The following is a 24,097-nucleotide window of genomic DNA, read 5'->3' as shown; positions in this document are numbered from 1 at the left end:
TTTGTCCTGGGGATCACAGGAACTTCTGCAACCAAGGGCAGGGTATGGTGATGTAGCCAAGTTTCTCTTAGGGATATTACAGTTATGGGGAGGCAAGGGGGAAATCCAGAAATGTTATTATCAGATTTGCATTGTAAAGCCAGATGTTTAGCAAGCAGAGGCTAATTTGAGTCACTGACACATTGCCTGGGATTGATTTGTGTCATTTTATTCTGTTTTTAAAAAAAGAACCGATGAGTTGGCCTAATTCTTTGACCTCTTCGGTTAACTATTTCAAACTAGAAACCCTGCTATTCTTTCCATAGCCTGGTTGCTTCCCCTTGGATTGTTTGCATATCTGACGGTCACTGAGTATGAACTAGACGCTTCTTACCTAGAATGATGCCGGTGTAGATTTTTAAAAAGTATCTATTATTTGCTTTGACTTCTTACCCCCATGATCTTACAGGCTAAAAAAGAGATAACCCCAATCAATAATAAGGAAGGCTGCAACCTTAACTGGTAGATTAATCAACTCGTGCTTCAGTTGATTAATCTGTAGCGGCCAAAGCAGTTTTAAGGGTATGTGACGATGGGTACCAGCAGGACATGAGGTCTTTCCGTCTTTTTCTGTGAAATTGAACTGCATGGCAGGGCTTACAAGGACCACCCCCGTTACATACCCAAACAGCACGGAGAAACTGTTGCAGGAATCTGTTTTCAGTATCATGATTCTCATCCTTGACTGCTCAAGTAGGAGAACGGAACCTGAAAAGAGACGCTGTAGCCAGAGGACCCGCTACGCCAGGAGTTGCTCTGGCAAAGTTTGCCCAGGATGACTGTTGATCCCAGACCTTGTGTGATGAACACTCAACACCGAGGCAGGTCTGAACAAGTTGCTGATTCTCTCGGCAAGGCCAGAATGAGGCAACTAGGAAATGAAAGATGAGTGGAAACAGTGGTTGCTAGAAGAAAACTGTTGGGGGGAGGAGAGGTTTTAGCATCTGCTGGGGAGAAAATGGATGGAAAAGTAGGTTCTCTTGATGCTCCCCATCAATGACCAGGAGTGTTTGTGTGCATAAGAAAAGGAGAAGGAAATGCGTGAGGTAATTCGTCAACTTAATTCTCTGTACCCAGATACTGCTTCTTTAATCTGTTCAGATTTGGCAGCCACTGAGGAGGACTGCAGATATGATCCACCGATCCCAGTCCCCCTCTCAGTGTCAGAAACTGTTCCCTCCAGGATCCCTCAGATAAGCTGCAGGACTTTCCACTCTGTGGTGGCTCTCTGCCTCTCCCCCAACCAAAAGATGCGGGCTGCGCTGTCCGTATTGCCCCCGTGTTCCCATGGTAATATAACCAGGGCATTACACTTTCCCTGAGTGCAAGATTTTTATGAACATCTTTGTTGGGGCAGATTAGTTCATCTAGCCATCTCAGACTGCTCTGATCAATTGTGGGTCTCCGTCCTTTCCCCATCTGCCACCTGATGATTGTAACAAGAGAGGCCAAGATTGAACCAGTCCAGAAAGTTCTGCCATTGTGTGGAGTTTTGTTTCAGGCCCATGCCTTGCACTACATCAGTCCCAGGTAGCTCCGAAAACAGGTAACTCCTGTTGTCTCATTTGAAAAAGTAACGCACACTAGGTTGTTCCAGAAATGAGTCATATTAGAAATGTGTTTATATTGTCTCTCCTTCCCCCCATCTCCCAATATTAGGATATTTTAACTTTCAAAGTAGTGCTTTATTGGCCATATTTCCCTTTACTCTTTGATGCCTTTCCTGTGTGCCCTATAAACCCAGCAGTCTATACAAGACTGCAGTCTACAATTTAATTAATTCCAAACACACCCACACATGCGCACACAAAATGCCATCTCCCCATTCCACGTTTTGTTTCCTGGGCTATCTTGGCTAGTAGGGGCTTGTCTCGCAGCTTATTAAATCAGGACCTTTGGGGTGAATTCAGACTTAAAACAGGAGATTTCATCCGTTACCGTCCTCCCCCTCTGCAAGAAATGTACCACATTCAATAAATCCCCACTGCTAGTAGCCTGGGCCGAAGCTTTGTAATACTCTCCTCCTGCTTCTTCAAGTTACCTTTCCCATCTAAGGACAAGAGGCAAGATTGTGCAGTCACCTGCCTGGTTGGCCATGTCAGGTGAACAATCGAGGGGTTGACCCTAAGCACCTTCTGCATGATGAATTGGTATCCTGTTGCTGATTTGATGATCTTGTTGCAAAAAGTTTTGTTTGTTTGTTTACTTATTTTACCTCAACTAGGAAAGTCAAGTGGTTGAACAGCCCTACATCGTTCTAGAAAGAACGATTTATTGTTAGTTAGCGGTTTCCTTTGGGAGTAGTTGATATGAGTTTGCTTGCTTTAAGACTCGGCTCACTAATCTTCTGCTTGCATTCCCGTGTCACCCCAGTTTTTTGTCCTGGTGTCTTAGCACAACATAAGTGAAAGGGCACTGCTCCATAACTGGATGCCTTCCTGATGTGTTGGGACTGTAATTTGTCGAATTCCCAACTAGCAACCATCTTTGGGAATTGCGCTATCACCAGGTTGAAGAAGACTGATAGTCAAGCTCTACATTTATTATTTCTCAGCCCTTTGCCTGCCTTTCTTCTTCTTGATTATGATATAGCTTCTAGTGATTCTTTTATATCTTTCGCTCTGCAGTTGTTAACTAATAAATAAATGAAATACATTTCTTGATTTTTTAAAATTTTGTTCGTTGTATCTCATCTTGTCATAGTGGAAGGAATGCTGTGAAGTAGCTTGGGTTGAGAGGTAGCGACTGGCCCAGAGTTACCAGGGAGCTTCTCTGCTTGACGGTAGGCTAGAACTGCGGTCTCCCCAGTGCCAGTTCTGTTTAATGCTTTATAAACCAGGCCTTGTAAACCATGATCTTCATTTGGAAAAAAAAAAAAAATTGCTAGTATAGTGATAAGATTCTAGGGACCTGTCCATTGTTATTCCCAGGACCCCCCCACCCCCACCCAAAGGATAGCTTTCTGTAGAAAGGAGACAAAAAGGTGCTTTGTGATATTTCCTAGCTTTAGCAGATTTCTTCAGATCCTGCAATTCCATTGTGCAAATTGGATTTGGGGTTCCACAGTTTGGCATGTCTGGTGATAAGCTGCAAGAAAAATAGTCCAAGCTGCGCCTTTTGTGTTCATGTGAATGCAGCCTGGGCCTTGGGGGCAGAAAACTGCTGGGGTGCCTTTTGCTCTCAGTTCAGTTCTGTAGTTAGGTGATGGGACTTTGGAAGGTGTAATTATTGTCCCTCCCCTCCATTGAAGCTGATGACCTATTTGTGAAGTGGAAACAAGAAAACTTATCCCTTTGCCTTACCTAGCTAGATAATTCTCAAGGTGTTTTTCTGGAAGGAAGAGGAAAAGAAGCTACCGTTCCAAGTTTTTTTCCCCTCCCTATCAAGTGTGACAGGGAATGTATTTGCAGAAGACAAGTGAAGGTTACTTGATGATAACCTTTTTCTCTGTACCTGTGAAAGGGTCAACTAAGATTTCAATGTACACTCGCATGATCTGGGTCTGAAGCAGTATAAGCTTCAATCTGACACAGGTGAGGAGCTGATCTTGACCAAATATTGCTGCCCCTCAAAGGACATAATTATGCAGCCTGGCACATCATCCTTGGCATACAAAATTTCTGTGACCCAGTAGGAAGCCATGCCACATGTGAACAGGTCAGCATGTGGGTTGAGGTTCCTTTCAGGGAGGTAACAGCCAATCTGGGAATCTTGGGCAACTCATCCGGCACACATACGATATTGTACCTTTGCTTTCATTTTAGAATCGGGCAATTGTCACTTAGCCACATTCTTTACCTTTGGTGCCATTTTCCATTTGCCTCCATCTGGGCCAGATGATTTTTATTTTTTCACCTTTTCCTGCCCCACCACAATTCAGAAACTCTCGGCTGATACCTTCTCCTCTTTGGTTTTCTTATAACATGCTCAGAGAAGGCAGGCGAACAGAGATGGACGAGCAAAGAGATGTGCGTGGGAGACCCTGGGCATCAGCAGAGGCCCTCTGGCAAGGTGTGTGCCTTGGCAAAGGCCCAGCCGTGACTGCTGTTGATACAGCCCTAGCTGGGGGCAAGAGGCAAAGGAGAGGCATTTGGCCATTGGCTGTGCGAATGCTTCCCGGAAGAGAGACTGAGAGCTTAGGCCTCTCCTAATGTACTGCAACGTCAAGAGGTACTGACGGGGTCTCCGTTGACTTAGAACGCTTCGCTTTGCTTCTGTCCTGTAACCGTCGTAAATCACACTTGTGGGGCTTGGCCATTGCTGAGGGAGGGGGATCCGAGAGACTCTTTTCTGGAGGAGGTCCACAGTCCACCGCGAGCCCTGCCTCCTCACTCCGCCTCGGCCACTTCCCCTTCCTGGGATGATACGCAGCCCCGAGCTCCACGCAGTGCCCCGGTCCCGCGCATTTCACCCCAGCCGAGGAATGGCACGCTGGGGTTTCCTTCCCCGTCCTGCCCAGATGATCTTCAACAGTCTCCCCCTCTGGCTTTGTAGCCCTTTTTTTCCCTGCCAGCTCAGGGCACCGGGGAGAACAACAGCAACAACAACAACAGTTTTTTTTTGCTGGGATTGCCAAAAAACCCTGTGTGCTCTACGACTCCCCAAACATCCCTTTATTTTTATTGTTCTGTTAATTACTGTTTAAACTTTAATAAGTCACTTTGTCAGAAAGTGGGGGGGGACTTGCAGCGTGGTTTCTTTGCAAACACTGGGCCCAACGGTGACTCTAGTGTAACATAACCCTTTATACAATGTGGGAATGTTTAGACTGGAACAGAAACTTGTTATTTTAATGACAGTTAAAGCAAAGGGGGAAAAAGGCAGATAAAAGAAGGAAATGAATTTGATGGGAGAATGGCTCTCTCTCTGGCATTTTCTCGCTGTGGGCATATTGTTGCCTGGCAAAAGATGGGTTTTTCTCATGTGCCTGGATTGCTCCTGAGCGAACATCCCTTTCTCCCTGCATATCACTCCTCCCTTCCTCCCGTTCGTCTTAAGCTTTCATATTAGCCCGGAAGACAGGAAGGTGTAATCTAGTCAGCCTGCTAACAGGCAAGGGATTCAGGAGCAAAAAAGACATTTTCCACAAGATACCTGCTTCACTGTTGGAAGTCTGGATGGCTGTCACTTAGATACTTTTCTGAGGAGCTCTGAGAGCAGAAGACATTTGTCTGTAGTTAGGAGCCCATATCGTCCCTGGGTCCATGCTCAGCTGTGTGCTCCAGACTGCCTCCCCTCACGATTCACATCCTTCGGCAAACTTCCGTTTGCTGCACTGTTTGCCCATCCGTCGGCTAGGGACCATTTCTAAGTCGGTAGGAACAGAGCAACTTGATGTGCCCTCCCCGTTCTACTAGGAGACCTGAATCGTGGCTGAGGTTTGCGTTTGTAGCTTTCAAGCAAGCGAGTCCCCCACAGAACGAAGTATTCATTCTGCGGCATCAATCTGCAGTACCTGGCATTTCCTCCCTGCCTTCGCCTCCGTGGCGTGCTAGTTAGCTCCCGTAGATGCTTCTTCCACTGTGTTTTCCCACTCTCCTGCCACCCTGCTGTCTTATGTCATGGCACCACACGTGTAATTTTATCCGGATGCCCGGCTGGCAGCAGCCGAGGCTCTAGCAGTGCCCACAAAATGCAGGCCTAGGAGTTGAACGCTGGGCCTCTAGAGGAGGCAGGCTTGCTTTACAAATGAGCTGAGTTTGAGCTCCCGTCTTCTCTCGCCCTACTCACCGGCTCTTTTCCAAGATGCTTTGTGAAACATTTGACCCTGCGGTAGCACATAACTAGGACTCTTTGTATTTATGGCGGAGATGTATAAGACAAAAGGCAAGTTAAGGAAGGGGGCCGAAACCAGCCACCACAACAGTGATCCACTTTAATGCCAAGTAGCTCCGTTTGCATGAATTGGATAAAATATGTGGGAGCTCCTCTGAAGTGATCTCCTTCACCCCAGGGTGGGCTCTTTTTAGCTCTGGCCGCATGAATTAGGCAGTGAAGTCAGTGGATCTCTGTGATTTGGGATCTTTCAGCGCTGGCTCTCCTTCTCCAGGCAACTGGGGTTTGGGGTAGAGGGGGCTCAGCTGCACAAAGAAGGGCAGTTCATCAGTGACCCCTCTGAAAACCACACTGCCCCTCAGCCCGGCTGTATTTCCACAGATCTCTCCATGTCCTGATCAAGCCCTTCAGGTCACTGGATCCTCTCGAGTCCCTGCCTCTGCCCACCCCACAATGGTCAATGGCTGTGGCTGACCCCGTCTCCCTTTGCTTGTCCTTCATGCAGAGCTGATGAGAGAGAAAGTTCAAAACATGGGGGGGGGGGAGACCAACAGGTTGGGTGAGGCAGCAATAGAGGGGCATGATTTCATACCTGTGACACCTTTACCAAAAATGCTTCACGCCTACCTAGGACGTGCCATCTTGGTTTTGCTCCATGAAAGCAGTTCAAGTTACCAAAGTACCCAGGGGAATGCTTTTGTGAGAATATTTCAGGAGAGCTTTCATAGCTAGAAAGCAGAGGAGAAGTCTGGATATCTCCTGAATGGGATGTGGGGAAAGGTACCCCTACTCTTGCACGTAGGAAACCTGGAGATTTAACACGGCTCAGAAAATCTAGTTTACAGGACTGAGTGCAAGGTTTCATCTCTGAGCACGGAAAATCCTGGCATAGTTGGAGCGTGTGTGCATGCGCACGCGCACACACACACACACACACACACACAAAGCAGTTGCAGTAGCGCTGAAAGCTGCTTTATGTAAAAGGAGCTGCCTCTTCTGTGATCGAATCTGCATCTTTATTTGAGTCTTGGGGAATTTTGCTTCATTTCTAGCCATTACGTAGGCTACCTTCTGATACTCGAGTCTCGCCGCCTGGGTCTAGAAATTACTTTGGTATTTTCTGGGAGCGAGGAGGCAGCCCTCGACGACGGTTTTCTCTGGGCCTAACTGCAGAGCTCAGCAAGATGTCCTCCCCCACCCAGGGATGAAGCCCCCCTGGAAGAAGGGACAGATGGCCTCTGTGGCCAGGGCAGCAGTGGGAATGCCCTCTGCTTTTCAGTGAGGACCTGTCCCTTTTCAGCCGGGGGCTGCTGATCTCTCTGCAAAAATGGATATTGACCGGTCTCTCCCGAATCAGCCCGAGGGCCTCTACCTAGTGGAGGCTGCCCCAGCAGAGAACTGGGCCCGTCCTCTCTCCTCCCTGCCCACCACGCTCCTCTCCTCCCCCAGCTCTCTTCCCTCCCCATGGCCTGAGGAAGGGTCACTTTGGACACAGAGCTTTGCTCAAGGATAGAACCCCCCTGGACAAAGGCAAGGAAGCAGAGTATTTAAACAAAAAATGCTGAGGTCTTATTTTTCTCGACTGCACGTTTCCCTAAATTGCCTTTGACTGCGTGCATCTCTAATGAAAGTTTATGCCCTTGTTAGAAGGACAACCAGGTCCGCTCCAGTTAGGGTTGGGTCTGTCTTACTGCCAACTGCCCTCCCCAGCGTGCACGCATGCACACACAGACACACACACACACACACACGTTTGGAGACATGCGTGCTCTCTCCCTAGTGAATAAGTAGAGGCTATTATAAAAAGGGGGGTGGGAGAGAAAATTCCATATTTATGTAAGTTGCTTTAAAAGGTTTTATCATGTCATAAAGGGGGGGGGGAAGTACTCTTGGAAATTGATCCTATATACCAGTCCATCGGGCAGAAGGACGTTAGGATGTTAATGGCCATTTTGCTCCAGGGTGGCTTATTAAAAAATTTATACATAAATGCTTAAAATTGCATAAATTATTTAAAAAAATCATAGTAAGCAATTTGCAAATTGCCCTTTACTTTTTCTCTCTCCCTTTCCCTAATTTCTCTGCCTTTTACCTTTACCTTCCCTTAATTTTATTTTTCTGAAGTTAGCCCACCTTCCTCCCCACGCCCCTTTAAGACTTTTCCCCCCTAACCCCATTTGTCTGAAATGGGTTATGTCGGAAAAAAGGGATAGCTAAAGCAAACCTTTTCCAAACCAGAAGTTGGGGGAAAGAGAGAGAGAAAAAAAAGCCAGCCGGAGCGCGAAGAGAGGGAGCAGGAGAGGGTGAAGAAGAAAGAAGTTTCCGCCTGCTGCGTGTCTCTTGCCAGCGTGGAATGTCACCCACTCATCCTGGAGACTGTACTGGGGAGGTTTATGATGGTTTCCCATTGATTTGTTTCCTCGACGCAGCTGCCGACCTCTATTGAGGGACAAACATAATCAGCGCTGACGCAAATTAGATGGTTATTCGTTTTGAAAATTGACAGAAAAACAATAAAAAAGATGAAATGCTCCCAAATCAATAGATATAATGAAATTCAAATAATCCGAGAGATGAGGTCTCCATGGCAACTGATAATGTGGAAAAGAAAACAATTTAATAAAGGACAGACACACTTTGAAAACAGATTGGGCAAAGGGAAGGTGGGGGAGGAGCGGGGGGGTTGGGGTGGGGGGAGCAGGCAGGGAGGGGGCGGGGGCAGCGGCGGTGGCGTTTGCATGGGGGGAGCCCACTTGCTGTTTCTCCGGTTGGTTAGCGGTGCTGTAGTGAAGGATCGCTGTCCACCCCAAGGACGCCTGGCATAATTAAGAGAGGCTTTCGGTCCAGAAAGTGCAGATTCAGGTTTTAATACACAAAATTATTTCAGGAGCACTGAATCGGAAAGTCGTTTGTTATGACCTTCCTGAGAGGCCTGGAGCAGGGCATGTTGGAGGCGCGGCGGCTGGGCCTGCTGAGTTATGGCATATTTGTGTTTTTATAGTGCGGAGGGGAGGGGGAAGGGGGGAGAAGGTTAAACAGTATTTACAGCTCACTTGTTTTCAGAAAGGAAAGAGAAATAGAGTTCACGAAAAGATGAGAGGGGAGAGAAAGAGGTTCCCCTGCACGAATGCGCCCTGCTGGGATGGCCACCCCAAAGAGACTCTGGGGCTCTCCAATCGGTGCGGGGCACCCTTGGGAAGAGGAAAGGGGAAGAGGAAGTGTCGTGTCCCCTGCAGGATGGGGCAGAAGGCCCTTCTGCTGGACCCTTGGGGAGCCCATTGCACCTTGCTTCCCGGGCTGGGATTTCTGCTGAGTGCCTTGCGCACATAGCACGTTTCAGCCTTTGTGGACACTTGTGGCAGGTAGCCCAGAACGGCTGGCTTGGGGTATGTGTGAAGGAGATGGGTGCACACCGATGGGATCCCCAAAGATTCACTGAGGCGGAGGGGTCTTCATGGGGAATGAAATGTCGTCCCTTAAGAGCTGTGCTGAATCAGACCAAAGACCTCTCTACTCCAACACCTTTTCCCACAAGTGGCCAGGTAGACGCAGCGCCGTCTCGTTCCCATCCTCTGCCTCCGGCTCTGCTTTCGGAGGCGGGTGGTCTCCGGCCCTGGAAGAAGCATCACTTCCTCTCCCATGTATTTACATCTTCTCATTTCAAATCCGCCTAAGTTGGTATCCCCCCTTTCATGTCGTGTATTTACTTGTTTGCTTGTTTGCAAACATTTTATACTACTCAGCTCCCAACACTCTGGGTGGTTTACAGAATTAAAAATCAAGAAGTACAACAATTTGTTCTATATCAAGAAACAGGCTTCTTTAGAGAACTCCCGAAACAGTTTGATTTCAATTTTTGCCTCTATATGGCCTTCAGCAAACTGTTTCTCTCTCTCCCTCTCTCTCTCTCTCTCTCTCTCATAGCCTTTGCCTTCGCATTTGTAATACGGAATATTAATACTGCCTTGGCCTGGATGAAATAGCTAATGTTATATGAATGCTAAGTATTATAATTCTTCTGTGCTGCCATGAAAGTGACCAGGAAACTAGACCAACCTCTCCCTAAAAAATAGCGCAGGCAACAGTTTCCCTCAGTTCTGTAGGTTTGCCTGAGAGCAACCAGGTTTGTATTGCCTTTAGTTCTTTTCCTTGGAGTTTCTGCACTTGAGACCATCATGGGTAAGATTGCCCACTGCTTCGGATCCGGTTCGCTCGGCAACCTGTCTGGCTTTCCACATCAGATCTCCGGTCCTGAGCAGACCAACAGTTGAATTTGGTCTGCTCCTCCCACTCCCCCCTTTGCTACCCCTCTTCCTATCCATCCCTTGTAAAATGGGGTGAGATTGATGGCCTGGGCTGTGGTGGAGATGTTAACACTTCTGCCTGATTTATGGAGTTACTTAGCCCAGAAGTGAGACCACTTAGACTTGTTTTGGATAGTAAACATTTTAACACAAATAATTTTTAAAAAACCCAAAAGGATGAGAGAGATAACCCAGTGGGAAGTGGGAGAAGATCATCCAGATTGGGGGTAATGTCTTAGGTCTCAGTTTTATTTATCCTTTTTTTTTTTTTTCCTTCTCACAAAAAGAAATGCAAGTACAGGGCTGAGCAGTAGCACAACCTCAGTTGCAACTTGCAGGCAAATCCTAGAAATGTGTCTTACCAAGATCAGCCCCAGGAGCCTTTATGCTGTGCTTAATGATTTAAGGCAGGTAGGAAATTGAAATTTTGCAGCGATGTGTGTGAGAATGCTTGTCTTGGGGAGTGACGCTCAGGTAGCGATTGGCAGTAGTAGATTCCTGAGATCAAAAAGTTGGGAGGGTGCCTGCAGTTTCTGTCCCCATCTGTCAGAACTTCACGACTTGCTTCCTAGAAGTGAATGGGAGCTTCTGCACTGAAGCCTGCTTTTATTGCAAGCGGGAGTAGGTGGAACTCACGAGGACTTACGCCGAGCTAAACACCTGCGGGATAATGCTGCAGAAGACAGAGAGCACTGAGAACCGGTGGTGAATGTGATTACGCTGGCCAAGCGTGCTTCTAGGGTAATTCTCTCCACCTCAAGAGGAACCTTTTAATAGGATGCCAGACTTGGCTGCTTTACTGGAAAGGATGTATTAGGTCTATATTACGTATTCCAGCTTTTAGACAGTGCTGGCTTTTCCGTTCTTTGTAATATTTTGCAATGGCAGACTTCATGAGAACCTGACTCCTTGGGCCCTCCCCGTTTTCGGTTCTTCAGCTGAGCTGTTGGAGATTGTGGTAGGGTAGGGGTAGGGGATTAAAACAAAAAATGCGTTTGAATTACTCACTTTGATCCAGTGGAACAGGATCGTTGATACCTGATCTAAAATATGTAAAGCTAGCCTTCCCACAATGGTCTGTCCTACAGTGGACAAGGGCCCCGTTATCACCTAACAGGCTCCTTTCTGAATATTGCAGTTAGAAGCTGTGCATGCTGTTCATCTATATATGTGCACAAGCACAGCACACAGGCACATACCCACAGCAATATGGAAGTGTTGCCCTAGGAGTATTTTTTTTTGCAGAAGTTACAAGCTACTATATATGAATCGATTGATTAACTAGTTCATATAGCAAATAAAGGCTGATCCAAGGCTGTTTGTTCCTTTGTTTCTTTAGTTTGTCTTGGTTGCAGGAGCTCAGATATCTTGACTTAAAAATACTTTTTACACAGTGTATAAATGCCTCAATTGATCTGAACACTCAGGGGGCAGGATCATCCTCAGGACACACCCCGTTCCCTCATCCCCAGCGTTTCTCCATTGGCTCCATCTCCTGAGCGCCTAATGGTTTTCGTGATCTTTGCTTTACTTCTCAAGCAGGCGAGCCACCACTACAGTTGCTTGCCCCCCCCCCCCCAAACCTGAAGCTGGAAGGAAGAGCAAAGATTGTGAAGAAGCTGCTAAGCAACTCCCCCCCCCCCCCAAAATGATCTTTGCACAGTGGCCTCTGTGAGTGGCCAGGTCTCGAAAAGCTTGTTTTGTTCATTTGGAGTGAGAGCATTCAGGGAACGGAGGGTGGTGGGTGAGTTGAGTCAATTTTGTTCCAGATCCTGTTTGTTGCAATTCAAGATCATTTTAGCCCCAAACAAAATAGGGAAATGTTTTACACGAGGCACTTCTGATCCATACAAGATCTTGCTCTGCTCTGCTCTGCTCCACTCTTCCTTTCTGGCTGTAGAGTGCTTACCACCCAGCAGCCGGTTCCCCCCAGCCCTGCCCTCCAGAATCCCCTCCTGCACGATCTCGCTTGGGCTCCGGAGGTTTAAAGAATTCATCCACCGAGAAGGCTGCTTGGCAAGGAGAATTGGCCCAGAAGCCCTCCGTGCAGCCAGACGGCCAGGTTTGCGCGGGGACTGCCGCTAAGAGGAGCCGCCCGGGCCTGTAGGAGCGCAGCATCCGCCTTTGGGCCAGCTCCGCTCTCACTACGGCCAGCCTGCCGTTTTCTCCCTTGGCCAGCTGATATATGGCATAAATTAGGCCTCTGAAGGGGGATACTGCATCCTTAAGAAGAAATATGTCCTCATTTTTCTTAAACACCGTTTGCACTGAGTGAAATGTTTAGAAGGGACGCTGAGGGATAACTTTATTTCTTACCAGGGAGTTCAGAGCCGCTCAGTTAAGATCATAAAACATTGGGAGTAAGGAAGCTGACAGGCTTCCCGTGCATTAGAAAAAAACCATTATTCATCCTGGGAGAAGCTCACCCCATGCCGGAGCCTGGTGTTTACTAGGGGGATGCTTTGGGGCTCTGGCTACCAAGCAGGTGGAGGCACCACAGGTTGAGTCCAGAGGTGACCCTGATAACAAGGGCAGGAGTGAGGAAGAGCGGTAGGAAGCCGCTAAAGAGCCCTCTCAGGTTGCGCCTTGCGACCGAGCAGCGATCTCAGGCCGAGGTGGAGAACAGAGCTCCCTCTGTTTCTCACCTGAGAGAGTTGATAGAGTGAACACGGGGTCCCCAAAGAAAGTCTGGGATGCAGCCTGTCCTTCCTGCTTCCCGTTCATGCCGCCACAAGATTCAATTTCCAGAATTGCCCGGTCAAACCCCCGTTAGTTTTACAGAGTCTGGCATCTGTTTGAGTGACCTGACTGGCTTTTGAGCGAGGCCCATCGTGCCATCGGGTCGGGGGGTGGCGGAAACATCTCTAGAACTGAATAGATTTGGAAGCAGCCTTCCCCAGCCTGGTGGAGAAGTCTTGGATTGTCTTCAGCTGAGAGAAAGGGGGAAATTCTGAATTATTTGTATTTTACACTCATAGCTATCTCTGTGGGGCTAACTGAGGAAGGAGAGTTTTCAGTTGCAGCTCTTGGACATATCAGATGCTAGGCAGGGCTGGGATATGTTGCGGGTTTTGTTACTACTAATTTGTTTAACCCTGGTCAGCACATACGATGCTTCTCTTCTCTGCTCCTTTTTTTTTTAAACCCTCACCCCTGTTTTATGACGTAAGCTGGGCTGAGAGATAATGACAATTGGCTAAAAGCTACTTAGCAATCTTCATGGCTCAGTGGTGATTTGAATTTGGAACTTCCCAGTTCTTGACTGTTGCACCAATCAGTTTATCTGTGAACTGCTTAGGACCCGTCTTAAAAAGATTATTTTGCCCAACTTGGGCATTAAAATCAGCTGGGGAGCCCGTGCCTACAGCGTGGTGCTAGCCTAGAGGCTTTTCCCCAGATATGGCACTCTTCTGAGCAATGTTTTGCCAGCCCTATGTTGTCCTCCTTCAGAAAATAATTGGAAGACAGCTTTTATTATTTCACACTTCAACATTAACTTTGTTTCATTTTTGTATTTTTTGTTTTTAAGCGTTGTGGATTTATTGTGATGGTTTTATTTAAGTCTTTTCTTAGACTGTTCTCTTAGAAAGTGTTTTGCGTTCCTGGGGGGAAGATGAGAGGGATAGAAATAATATTGAGAGTTGGTTGTGTCTCTCCTGGTGACAATTTATTATTATTTGGTATTGTTTATTTTTCACGATACCATCATATTCTTTGTACTAAAAAGCCACCATAGCAGCACATGACAAATCAGAGAACCTCAATTAAATTTTCTCAAGAAGGTTTCAGGCTTATCCAAGAACCAAGACATCCTTGAAGAAGGTGGACGTGAAGGTGATACCCCACTGGATAGGTTTTGTTTTTCCTCCTGAAGTGTCTGTTCCCAGAAACCTCTAGCCTAGATTCCTCCTTGTGACTCTAGAGAAGGCAAACGCAGGACCCCTGGTAACGCAAGTTGACACCGAGTTCCCTGTGGATTGTCAATCGAAGGTTAACCAGCCTGCAGGTGTAGACACAGCCCCAGCCTGCGAGACTTGCTGTTTCCCTCCATATGTCCATCGGTTCTTCTCCTCTCCTGCCACTCCTCCCACAGGTACATTGCCCTTTTTCTGATGCCCAAAGATTTAATATTTGTCTGAAATGAGAAACAGTTCTCCAATGAATTTAGAGAGTCAGGGAATTAATGTCAACTTCCACCCACAATATCCACACTCTTGCACACACACACACACACACACACACACTTCCTTTCCAGCTTCTCCCTCTTCCTCTCTTTCAATTTCTGAAGCCTGCTGATTTGAATATTTATAAATATCAGTAAATTATTTATTGTAGCAATCTGCTGTGCCATTTCACCAATTGCCATGAACACTTTAGGGTTTCCCCTTGTTTTCTTTCAAAGATTATGGCTCAGGAATTGTGGCAGGGTAGGCACAGGCAATATGGATTTCCGGAGAGGAGGATCAGGACGGGCTTGGGGGTGTTATCGGAAGGGAAGTTGAAGGCCATTTACTTTAATTGCAGAGATGGGGTGTTGGCCTGGAATCCAAGATCTGGGCTATTGGTAGTCCACATTTTCCAACCAAATAGAGTACAGGATAGGTATAGTTTGCCCATACAGCTTATTTTACGAACTCTTATTCCCACTGACTGTGCATGGGGTAGGGTGGGGATCTGTACAAATAACTGTAGTTCTGCCCCCAACCCCCTCCAGCAGTTTCCTCCCTCCCTCCCACAGTCTCTGGCTTGGTTTCACCAAGCCGCCCTCTTGAAATTACTAAGGACTAGAAACTTTCCTTTTAAAAGAAAAAAAATTAAAAAAAGAACCTTGAAAATGCTGAATTCTGTGGCTGGCTGTAAATTCCATGCTCTCTGGAATAGCCACTCCTTGCTCCCGCTGGGGCCCTTCCGATCCGAAAAGCTTCCCTATGCAGATACCAACAGTTCCCTCGCTCAAGGAGCTTCAGTCAAGGTTGGGGGGCACCCCGCTCTGTCCAACCCCCACAGGCCGGGGGTTGTTTGCCTTCCTTCTCCTCCTTCCCAGCCAGGAAGGCTCCCCTGTGAGCCCAGGGTGGGAGAAAGAGCAGTGCCACTGTGGCACTCTCCAAGGTCAGGTGAAAGAGACGCTGCTCCTCTAAGCCGAGGTCATCTCATCAGCTAAAAGCAATAAAATGTTTTATTGATAAACTGGAGCAGGATGTACGTGCATAAGAAGGGCAGAATAATAAACCGTGCCATGTCCAGTCCTCTCTCTGCCCACGAGAGGTTTGAAGAGTGGCCCTTCTCCCTGGCCACGCCATCTCTTCCCCCGTGCCTGCCCAGAGGTGCAAAAGGAATTCTGGTGCCATTAACTATGTTCGGGCCTGCTAGGAACGCCTGCCTTAACAGAATTTCTCCTCTTTCTGTCGGACCAGCTGCAGGCCTTGCACCCAGGGCCGTGGGTCTCACCTGTGGACTTACGGCAAGGACCATTTTGAGAGGAGTCTTACACTTGATGGAGTGTGGGTGGAAATCATAGAGACAGGGCAACTTGCCCGCGCCACTTTTTGCTTGAAAGTTCTGCGGCATTGATGAAATGAAGAATGTCAACGAGATCAGAACAAACTGAGTTAGTGTAGCAAACAGCGTTGCCTGATCACCCCAGGAGGGACAAAGGCTGTGCAGGACCCCTCTGGTCCTTGGCACTCAAACCTGGCTTGGGGACCTGCTTGAAAATAAACAAGTTTGCAAGCAGAGATGAAAGATACAGAATTCCAGCCCAAGCGTCGTACTCCATGCCCTTTGTGGGGTGACATCAGATCCCCGGCTGTTCTGCTGATAAAACCACCTGCTGTAGCTCTGGGTTGGTCTAGACGGCCTCTTGGTGATTTTTAGTTTTGGAACCAGCCAGATATTATCCGTGGCCGGGAGTGGATTTTGGCAGCCTAAATCTGCTTCACTTGGGAGATGTGTGCAACTGCAAGCCCAAAGGGCCTTCCCCCATCCCTGCCCGACCCTCTGTTTCCTCTCTCTCCTGCCCCAAACAATGCTGTGAATAATTGATTGGATGAAACCCTCCTGGCTCCTGCGAGGCTGGCACGGCGGCTTCCCTCCTGAGCACAGCTACTCAGCTGGGCTGAAAATTCTTCAATAAGAATATGAAAGGTCCATCTGTTCCCTTTTCTCCCCAGCCCTCTGAAGTGACGGTCCTCCCAAGCCCTCTTTCTCTTTCCTCACCCGCTACTTTTCCATCGCTGCCGGGATGTCCTCCCCTCTCCCACCCCCTCCCACCGGCAGGAACCCACTTCCTCTAGAGCAGGACCCTCACCCCCACTTTATAGCCCATTGTCCAGCTCCGGGAGATCCCCTTCCTTCATTGTCCTTCCGTGTGCCCCCACCCCACCCCCAGTTTGCCTCCTCCTGCTGATCCTTTATGGTCTTGGCAATGAACATAGAACTCGCCCTAAAGGAAGCAAGTGGTCACCAGCCACCAGATCAGCCCTGCCTGGAGAATTTGCCTAAACAGTATTTGCGTGGTGTTTTTTTCAGTACCGGTTTAACACTGAGATAAATAAAGTTGTGACCTGGATTAATAGTTGCAAGTTAAGCACATCTGCACATATGTACTTAATTTTACATAATGTTGCATCTGCTAATCCTGAGAAGGAAGATATGCACGCCGTATGCATATCATCATCCTGCTCCTCGTTTCTTTTTGCGTGGCATTTGAGTTTTGCATCCTCTTGAGGACTAGATCCTTTTTTATTTACCTCTTTGTTTAAAGTTTCAATGAGATTGGGATTTTCCATGCATTTCAAACTGTAAGTGGAAGGTTATGGATTCCTAACTGCTTTTCTCCTTTTTCCTTTCACTCAAGCCAAATCATGACTGTAAACTTTTGAGCAGTATTGTTTTCTCAGGAAGTGTTCAATATAAATACAGCAAGTGGGAGAGCATGTCCTGGGCTGGGATGAAAAAAGGCTCAGTGACAAGCCTGGGTTATAAATGGCTTCCTTAGATTGATGCAAAATCAAAACATTTCTTTTGGGGAGAAGAAAGTCATAAGGGAAGTTTACTTAGCCTGGAAACTTTTGCATGGCACTGGATGGAGAATCAAAACTGTTGGGGGTTGTAGTGGGGGTGGGTGGGGGTCAGCTGACCTTTTCAGGCAGGGGGAGGTTGGATCCCAAGAAGGACTGGTTTTTCTCCTCTTTGCTCTAGCTGGTCAATAATTCATATGCTGGACTTAAGGCTGCCTCTGTCCAGCAGTGGGGTGGGGTGGACGTCTTCTCCTCAAACTAGATACAAATGTTGTTGTTGCTTCCCTTACTCTCCCCTCCTCCTTTCTGAAAATGGTGACAGCAACAACTCCTGCACCAAACTGAGGATTGTTGGAAGTAGTTCTTCCATACAGGCTCCTGGAAGAAGCCTTCTCCCCTCCAGATTATGGTTGTTAGGACCTATTTTAGGGGGAGTGGGGCAGATCCATCTTAGACGCTGTTTTGGTGCCATCCCACTGCTAGGCCGACCAGAAGATGTCAGGAAGAGGCTTCAGGGAGGATCCTTTCTGAAATAAGCCAAGAGAATGGGGCTTAATTGCATTTCATGTATAGTCTGTGTTGATTTTTGCCTCTGTTACAATTGCTTCTCTGCATACTCTCTTGTGTCTGGGCTGTTTATCTTGATGCCAAATTCTGAAATATAAGACCCTTGGGGGCAGGGTTTTTCCCCCCATTTAATCTGTTGTGCAGAATGTTGTCTTTTAATAGCAGTTTGTGATTTTTAACCAATAATCATTTTAAAACTTTCTAAAAGGCTCAGCATCCTGGTCCTGGAACAGTATAATTTCAAATACAGTCTTTATTAAGAGCTGCCAAATGTTAAGGGAAGCCTGTAGGGGTGCTTAGGGGGCCATGTCCCTGGCCCTGAGGGAGGGGGTGCAAGGCTCAGGTCTCCTTGGCATCCTCTAAAGCAAGAGGGGCTGCTGCCTGCTCTTCCCTTCTTCCTTTGCATACGTACTTATCACTTTTTTCCTTTTCTTTATGTTTGTCTCCATGTGTGTTTGGCTGCTCCCCTCTGGAATGACGGGATTGCCCCTCATCCTAAAGAAGGTGTGGACCGGGTCTGCCGTTGACAGAGAGAGGGGCATAAGAACGTAGAGAGAGGTCTGCAAGAGGAGGGGGCGGAGGGCTGACGCGTGGCTTCCTCCTGCCTGTAGAAGAGTATGGAGAAGGAATTCAGCAGCCATTAGTAATAGTCAGCTGAGCCCTGGAAGGGAGAGGGTGTGAGAAAGAAACTCAAGATTGCCCCGCCTTGATGCTCTTGGGTATAAGAGGGGAGGTGAAGGGAGAGAGTCTCTGTCGGGTTTTCAGGATTCTGTGGTAATCATCCAAGTTCTACCCCCAGAAAGAGTTCTGGTGGTCCTTGGAGTGTCTCTTCTCCAGCCTGTCCTACCCTGAAGGGCTGACATCACCTCTGGCTGACTGTGGGAAGCCTGGCTTGCAAAAAAGATCCACTTGGGACGTTAATGCACACGCGCCTGCTCTCTTTGCACCGAATCATTGGTGGCCTTTGAGACGTTGGAGCAGGTTCAAGCCCTGCCACCACCATTTTCAATGTTATTTGTCCCACACACACATGCTTCCCCAGAGTGCTTTTGTTTGATGTTTGATGGGGTTGGGTTAGGTGTTAATTTCCCACTCACGTTAACCTTATTTGACCCTTTCATGTTGCCATCCGCTAAGGTGTAGCTGAGGACAGATGTGGGCCTGAATTGCTAGATCTTTCTGGAGCAGCTAAGGCCAAGGAAATAGGGTGATGAAACTTTGACCTGGATTCCCCTCTAAGCCAATATTACACAAGCTGGGGTGTGTGTGTGCGTGTGTGTGCGCGTGTGTGAGCATTTGTGTATGTGTCTGCAGAACCTAGATGTACCTAGGTGTGTACAGGGAGTGCCCTTTCTGTGAGGATATGGGTGGGTGTGTTTTTTACAGGTGTATGTGTTTTTGTTTTGCTGTTATCTGGGCATCACGTTTTTGTGGGTGAGAAGAACAATGAGAAGTGGATGCTTTGATTATTTTTCAGGGTTTCCAGACCTCCCACATGTAGAAGGATGTTTGATCAGTTTGATTAAGCTCCTTGCTACTTTGAAAATGAGATCAACAGCCTTTTCCTTCAGCTCTGGTCACTGTTCACTGTGATGTTGCAAAACATTACAGGAAATAGGTGCTGATTGAACATTTATATATAGGGCTGGCTGTCTTCATCTACAAGAGAAAGGAATGGGGGGATCTAGAGTACTAGCCAATGCAAGAAGAAAGAAAAATCTTCCGGATATGGCTAAAGCAATGAAAGACTGTCTAAATCACAATTCAAGATCAGAGGAGAGCAGTGTTTATTCTGGCAGTCTATGAATGTAGGTTGCCGAGGCAGATGGAGTTGATGTCCAGAAAGGTTTTGCCTATGTTTAAGGGGCATTTGCTCCTTGCTGTCGCTCGTTTGTGAGACAGCCATTGGCCAGTGGGTTTCTCCTCTGTTGCTCTTCTCTTTGTGGGAAACTGTGCCCAGAGCTGTCAGCCACTAATGCTAAGCAGCCACTTGCTGACAATTGGACAGTGATTCTGAAGTTTCAGGCTGTTCCGTTGGACTGTCAGGTTGAAGGATTGGGGGATGTCGTAATCGCTTCTGGGTGCACCACCAGGGGTCTGATGGATGGCAAACTGTGTCTGCCTCTTAGGGCTTAAGTGGGACAGATATCAGGGGCTGGATGGGGGGGGGGTGCCGGGCAGAAGCAAGGGAAAGGCCTGGGGTCTTTGGAATAAAACCCAGCCCAAGTGTCATTCTAATTTTGTTTGTGTGTTAGTTAGTAGATATATCCTATCTAGCTCAAGAGACTCCAGGCAACTAACATCCAAATAAAACTCATAAAATAACGATAAGAAATAGCACAGTAATAATATACAAGTTAAAAAATGTGCAAATGATACATATGAGGGTTAAGGACAATCCATGTTGCAGATCTTAATCTCCAAATGCTATCTTAAAGAGCTTTGTGGAAAGGTAGGAGTGAGGGACTGTATATGTTTTCTTCCATGAACAGGTTAGGGGGTGAGCAGAACTGTGTATTGGGCATTAGGCATAAATTAGTGGCAGGAAAGAGAGAAAGGGCATTGTTGAGACAGCACCTAGGCAGACCTTTGCAAAGAGGTTACTACATCTGCTTATCAAACCTATACATACTGTGGTTTATTTCAGTGCACATTCATAGCTTATTTTGAGTTTTACTACATCTTTGACTTCTGCAATTAGACAAAAAGGCTGTCTTGGAATGAGCTGTCCTGGAGCCAATGCCACAGCTCTGTGGCCAATAGACTCTTTCTTTCCTGTCTTCATGGGACTCTGGGTGGGTATATGGCTACCCACTTGTATCCTCACCACAGGCCTATGAGGTAGGCTAGGCTGAAAGATTTTGAGGAGCTCAGGGTAAGCTACTCATTTTTATGTTTTCTCAGGAATCTGAACTTCAGTTTCCTTAATCTAATTCTTGAATCAGGATGATATTTCCATCTGTAATGAATGTGAGTTTTGAGCAGAATTTGGAAGCATTTCCTGGAGTCTTAGCCTTGGATGTAGAAATTCCATGTCCATATATCCCTTGTTCAACTAGGACATGTTCTGAAGGGTCTTAGGAAGTCTTTATTCTTCAGAGTTGGAGCACACTGAGTGAGAGTCCAACAATTGAATAAGTCACAAATGCTGTGAGAATGTGCTCCCTTCCCGATAAAATCAATTAGGTTGTGGGCCTCTGTAGTCCTGGTGCCAGAGATTTTGAACTCACTTCTGATTAATCTTTAAGGGACCTCTTGGAAGTTGTTCTTCTGCCACCTTTTCTAAAGAACCTGGACAAGTGGTTGGGTTATCCAAGGCAGTTTTTCTCAAATATCTACAGTATTTGCTGTGTTTACTATACATTTCTATGATCAACCTTATCAACAGATTGTTTCATTCTTTTTGAGCATGTGGCTTTGAAAGGCCATTATGAATGCTTGGGATAGAACAATTAATGAACCTCTGCTAATATCCATTCTCTCTCTCTCTCTCTCTCTCCTGCCCCTTCCTCCAGCTGAAAGAAGTATATGCGCTGACGCAACCTCAGGAAACCCCAAGATGGCTGCCAAGCGCAAAGGTGGCCTGAAGTTAAATGCAATCTGTGCCAAGCTCAGCCGCCAGGTAGTAGTTGACCACAAGGGACCTGAGCAGGTACATGTCGACAAAGCCCCCCTTGGGTGGGAAAGTGTTGGCGGTGACGCTGCCGCTACCAAGGACGTCACCCAGTCTGTGGCGAAGGAGCTGGGGGCTGAGTTTGCTGAGGGAGCGAACCGTGTGCAGAAGATTAAGGAGGACAAGCGGAGGGAGGTGATAGAGAAATGGGTCAATGGCGAGTACACCGAAGACCCCTTGCTGGGGCGCATTGAGAACAAGGAACCAAAGGCCTCTGAGGGGACGGAGCTGCCCCCTGAGGGTGTGTACATGGTGCAGCCGAAAGGCTGCAGCGACGACGAGGATAACGGGGATGAAGCCGAGCCGCCGAGGGACTCCCAAGATGGCAGCTTCCTGGATGACCGAGATTCAGATGGGCCTCCCCTGAAGGACGAAAGCTTTCGGGCCCCCAACAGCGAAGGGAGTTCCAAACTCAGCGGAGGAGCGTCTTTAGGTAAGATGGCCGTGGGTTGCCTCTCTGACGTATTACTTTTGGTGCTTTGGGACCTGTTTTTCCAGAAAGCCTGGGGCAATCACCTTGAGGTTTGGGGACCCCTTTTTGCGTGGAATAGGGTTAGTTGCATGCTGTTATATCTTGGAGGCGAGGGCCTGTGACCTTTTCTTGCCATTGCTCCTGACGGCTTGGGTTTGCGAGATATCGTCCAAATAGTTTTTAGCCCCTTCAAGCATCACAGCGTCTTTTCAGTAACCGGAAGACGCCGGCTCAGCCTTGAATCCCCCAGTTGTAACTTAGACAACACCCCCTTTAAACAAATGCAATTAGACGTATATTTAAAATGGGATTAAGAAACGTGAGTAAAACATTACAGTGCCATTAAAACAGTCAATGCTACCTTGTGCATATATAATAAATGAGGACAATTCCTATATATTATTTAAAAGGCAAAAACTTAAATACATATTTTTCAGAATTATTTAAAACACTAATAGCCATCACTAAACTAAGTATAATGGGACAGTCACAGAGTGAATACAGGTACAAAATGGGGAGTTAAAATAAACGGAATCAATAATACATGGATCTGGAGTTTAATCCCCGTCACCAAATAGCACCTGAAAAGAATAAAGGTCCTCCCTCCCTCCCTCCGGTTGCAACTTTCCTGTATGTGCCAACCTGCTTTCTCCAGCGCTTCTGGTGTTTTGGCTGCTGCAGCCATGGGAGAGTCTGTCTCTCGCTTTGGAGGTGAGAAGAAGTGGGAAAAGAAGAGTGGCGTGGTGTGCCAAGCGGGGCCAGGTGGGAGGATGCGCAGTCGATGGGGCCACGGATGCCTTCTTCTCCAGCGGAATTCGATTGCCTTGGGCAGCAGCCCCCAAGACGACTCTTCCGTCTCCCTTCCTTTTCTCTTGGACGAGGGTTTCCTGCTCTCCGTGTTTGTTTTCCTAGGTGTGATCGGTTCGGCAGTCCTCCCTTTACTCTTTCAGCCTCTGTCATTTTGGTTTTCTTTTCAATAACAACACATTCTTGCTTTGAAAAATATGCCCACTCAACTCTTCCCTGGGCAGGGCAGATTTAGTTCATTTCCCATAGGTGGCACGGTGCCCCAACGTTCAAAACGCAGCTCTCCTCTTGGTTCGAATTAGCTGCGCTCCTTGTTCTGAGTCTTTAGGACCTAGATAAGAGGAAAAACCTGAAGGGATATTCTTTAGCCAGGAGGAGCTATTCAGTATGTGAGTTTGGCTATAAAGATAATTGAACTGGTAACTTCCATTCAATATAGCTGTGCCGTACTGCAAAGGAGCCACCATAGAGGAAGCAGAGGAATGTCTGGACGCTCCCTTTTTAGTATGCAAAACTCAGCTGAGGAATTTCCCGTTCTTCATATTGAAGAACTGGTGTTTTTCAGTCTGATAGAGCCAAGGTAAAAGGGATAGCTACAACCCAGTTTTTTGCCACGTGGAGTGCCCAATATTGCAGTCACTATATTGTGAGGGCCAGGGAATGGGGAACTTTAAATTCTATCGCTTTAGGGACTTAAATGGGTTCAGGGTTCAGGGTGTGTGTGTTTGTGCGTCCGTGCATCTGTGATGTGCCTGCTAAATCTTAGGTTTCACTCCCACTTTTCTCAGGTGGTAACAAGATAGGGCCAGGTATAGGGAGCTCCAGAAAACTATAATAAAGGAAGAGGATTAAGAAAGAAAAAAAAAAGCAGCTGCAGAGCGCATAGCAATTTACAGTTGAGTTTCCAGAAGTCTCATGCCCCACCCTCCAAGGAGAAGGGCATCTTCAAATGAAGTCTTAACTCCCATTCAGGTTTAATAACTTTGCTCGACACTTCGCCCTTTTTCCCACATCTCTGACAAGCCCCCCTGATCTCACCGATCCGTCAAAAATTCTCCCTTTTGTGCACAGGGGTCCGAGCTCCCCTCCCTCCCGCCTCCCCTTGCACTCCTGTTTAATAACGCAGCCGAAACTCATCTCCCTTCATCTGTCCCTTCCCTCTTCTCCAGCCTTCGTGAGTTCACTGGCAACGCTCATAATTATGCATATAAGATATAAACAGAGCTGTTTAATTATCCTTCGCCACATCAGTGACAGAGTAATTAACAAACATTGCAAGATCAATGAGGAGAAGGCTGACCTTCAGTTTCTTTGATAGGGAAAAGCCCTTGTCTGTCGCTAGCACAAGGTGATTGAGTTTGGACTGGTGCTTAAGTTTGTTTTAATTTTTCAGACCCCCCCCCCACCTATTATTCCACCCTCTTTCTTTGCAATATGCATG

At 47.2% G+C, this 24,097-nt stretch overlaps 1 protein-coding gene across 14 annotated transcripts in view; it reads left to right on the top strand.

Annotated features, from left to right (window-relative positions):
* Positions 1–24,097, top strand: part of CASZ1 (castor zinc finger 1) — a 212,973-nt gene that overhangs the window by 144,981 nt on the left and 43,895 nt on the right. For all 14 annotated transcript variants that reach the window (XM_007420084.4, XM_007420082.4, XM_025163108.2 and 11 more), the window contains one exon: positions 21,220–21,810. In XM_007420084.4, coding sequence (XP_007420146.2) covers positions 21,220–21,810 — 591 coding nt within the window. The remainder of the gene's footprint in view (positions 1–21,219; positions 21,811–24,097) is intronic.

The sequence above is a fragment of the Python bivittatus genome, unplaced genomic scaffold (genome assembly GCF_059951505.1).
Source record: "Python bivittatus isolate LINGU-HERP-01145 unplaced genomic scaffold, Pbiv_v1 ctg000090_np1212, whole genome shotgun sequence".
NCBI classification, from domain to species: Eukaryota; Metazoa; Chordata; class Lepidosauria; order Squamata; family Pythonidae; genus Python; species Python bivittatus.
Note: the sequence above shows the minus strand (reverse complement) of the source record. Positions and strands in the feature narration are given on the sequence as shown.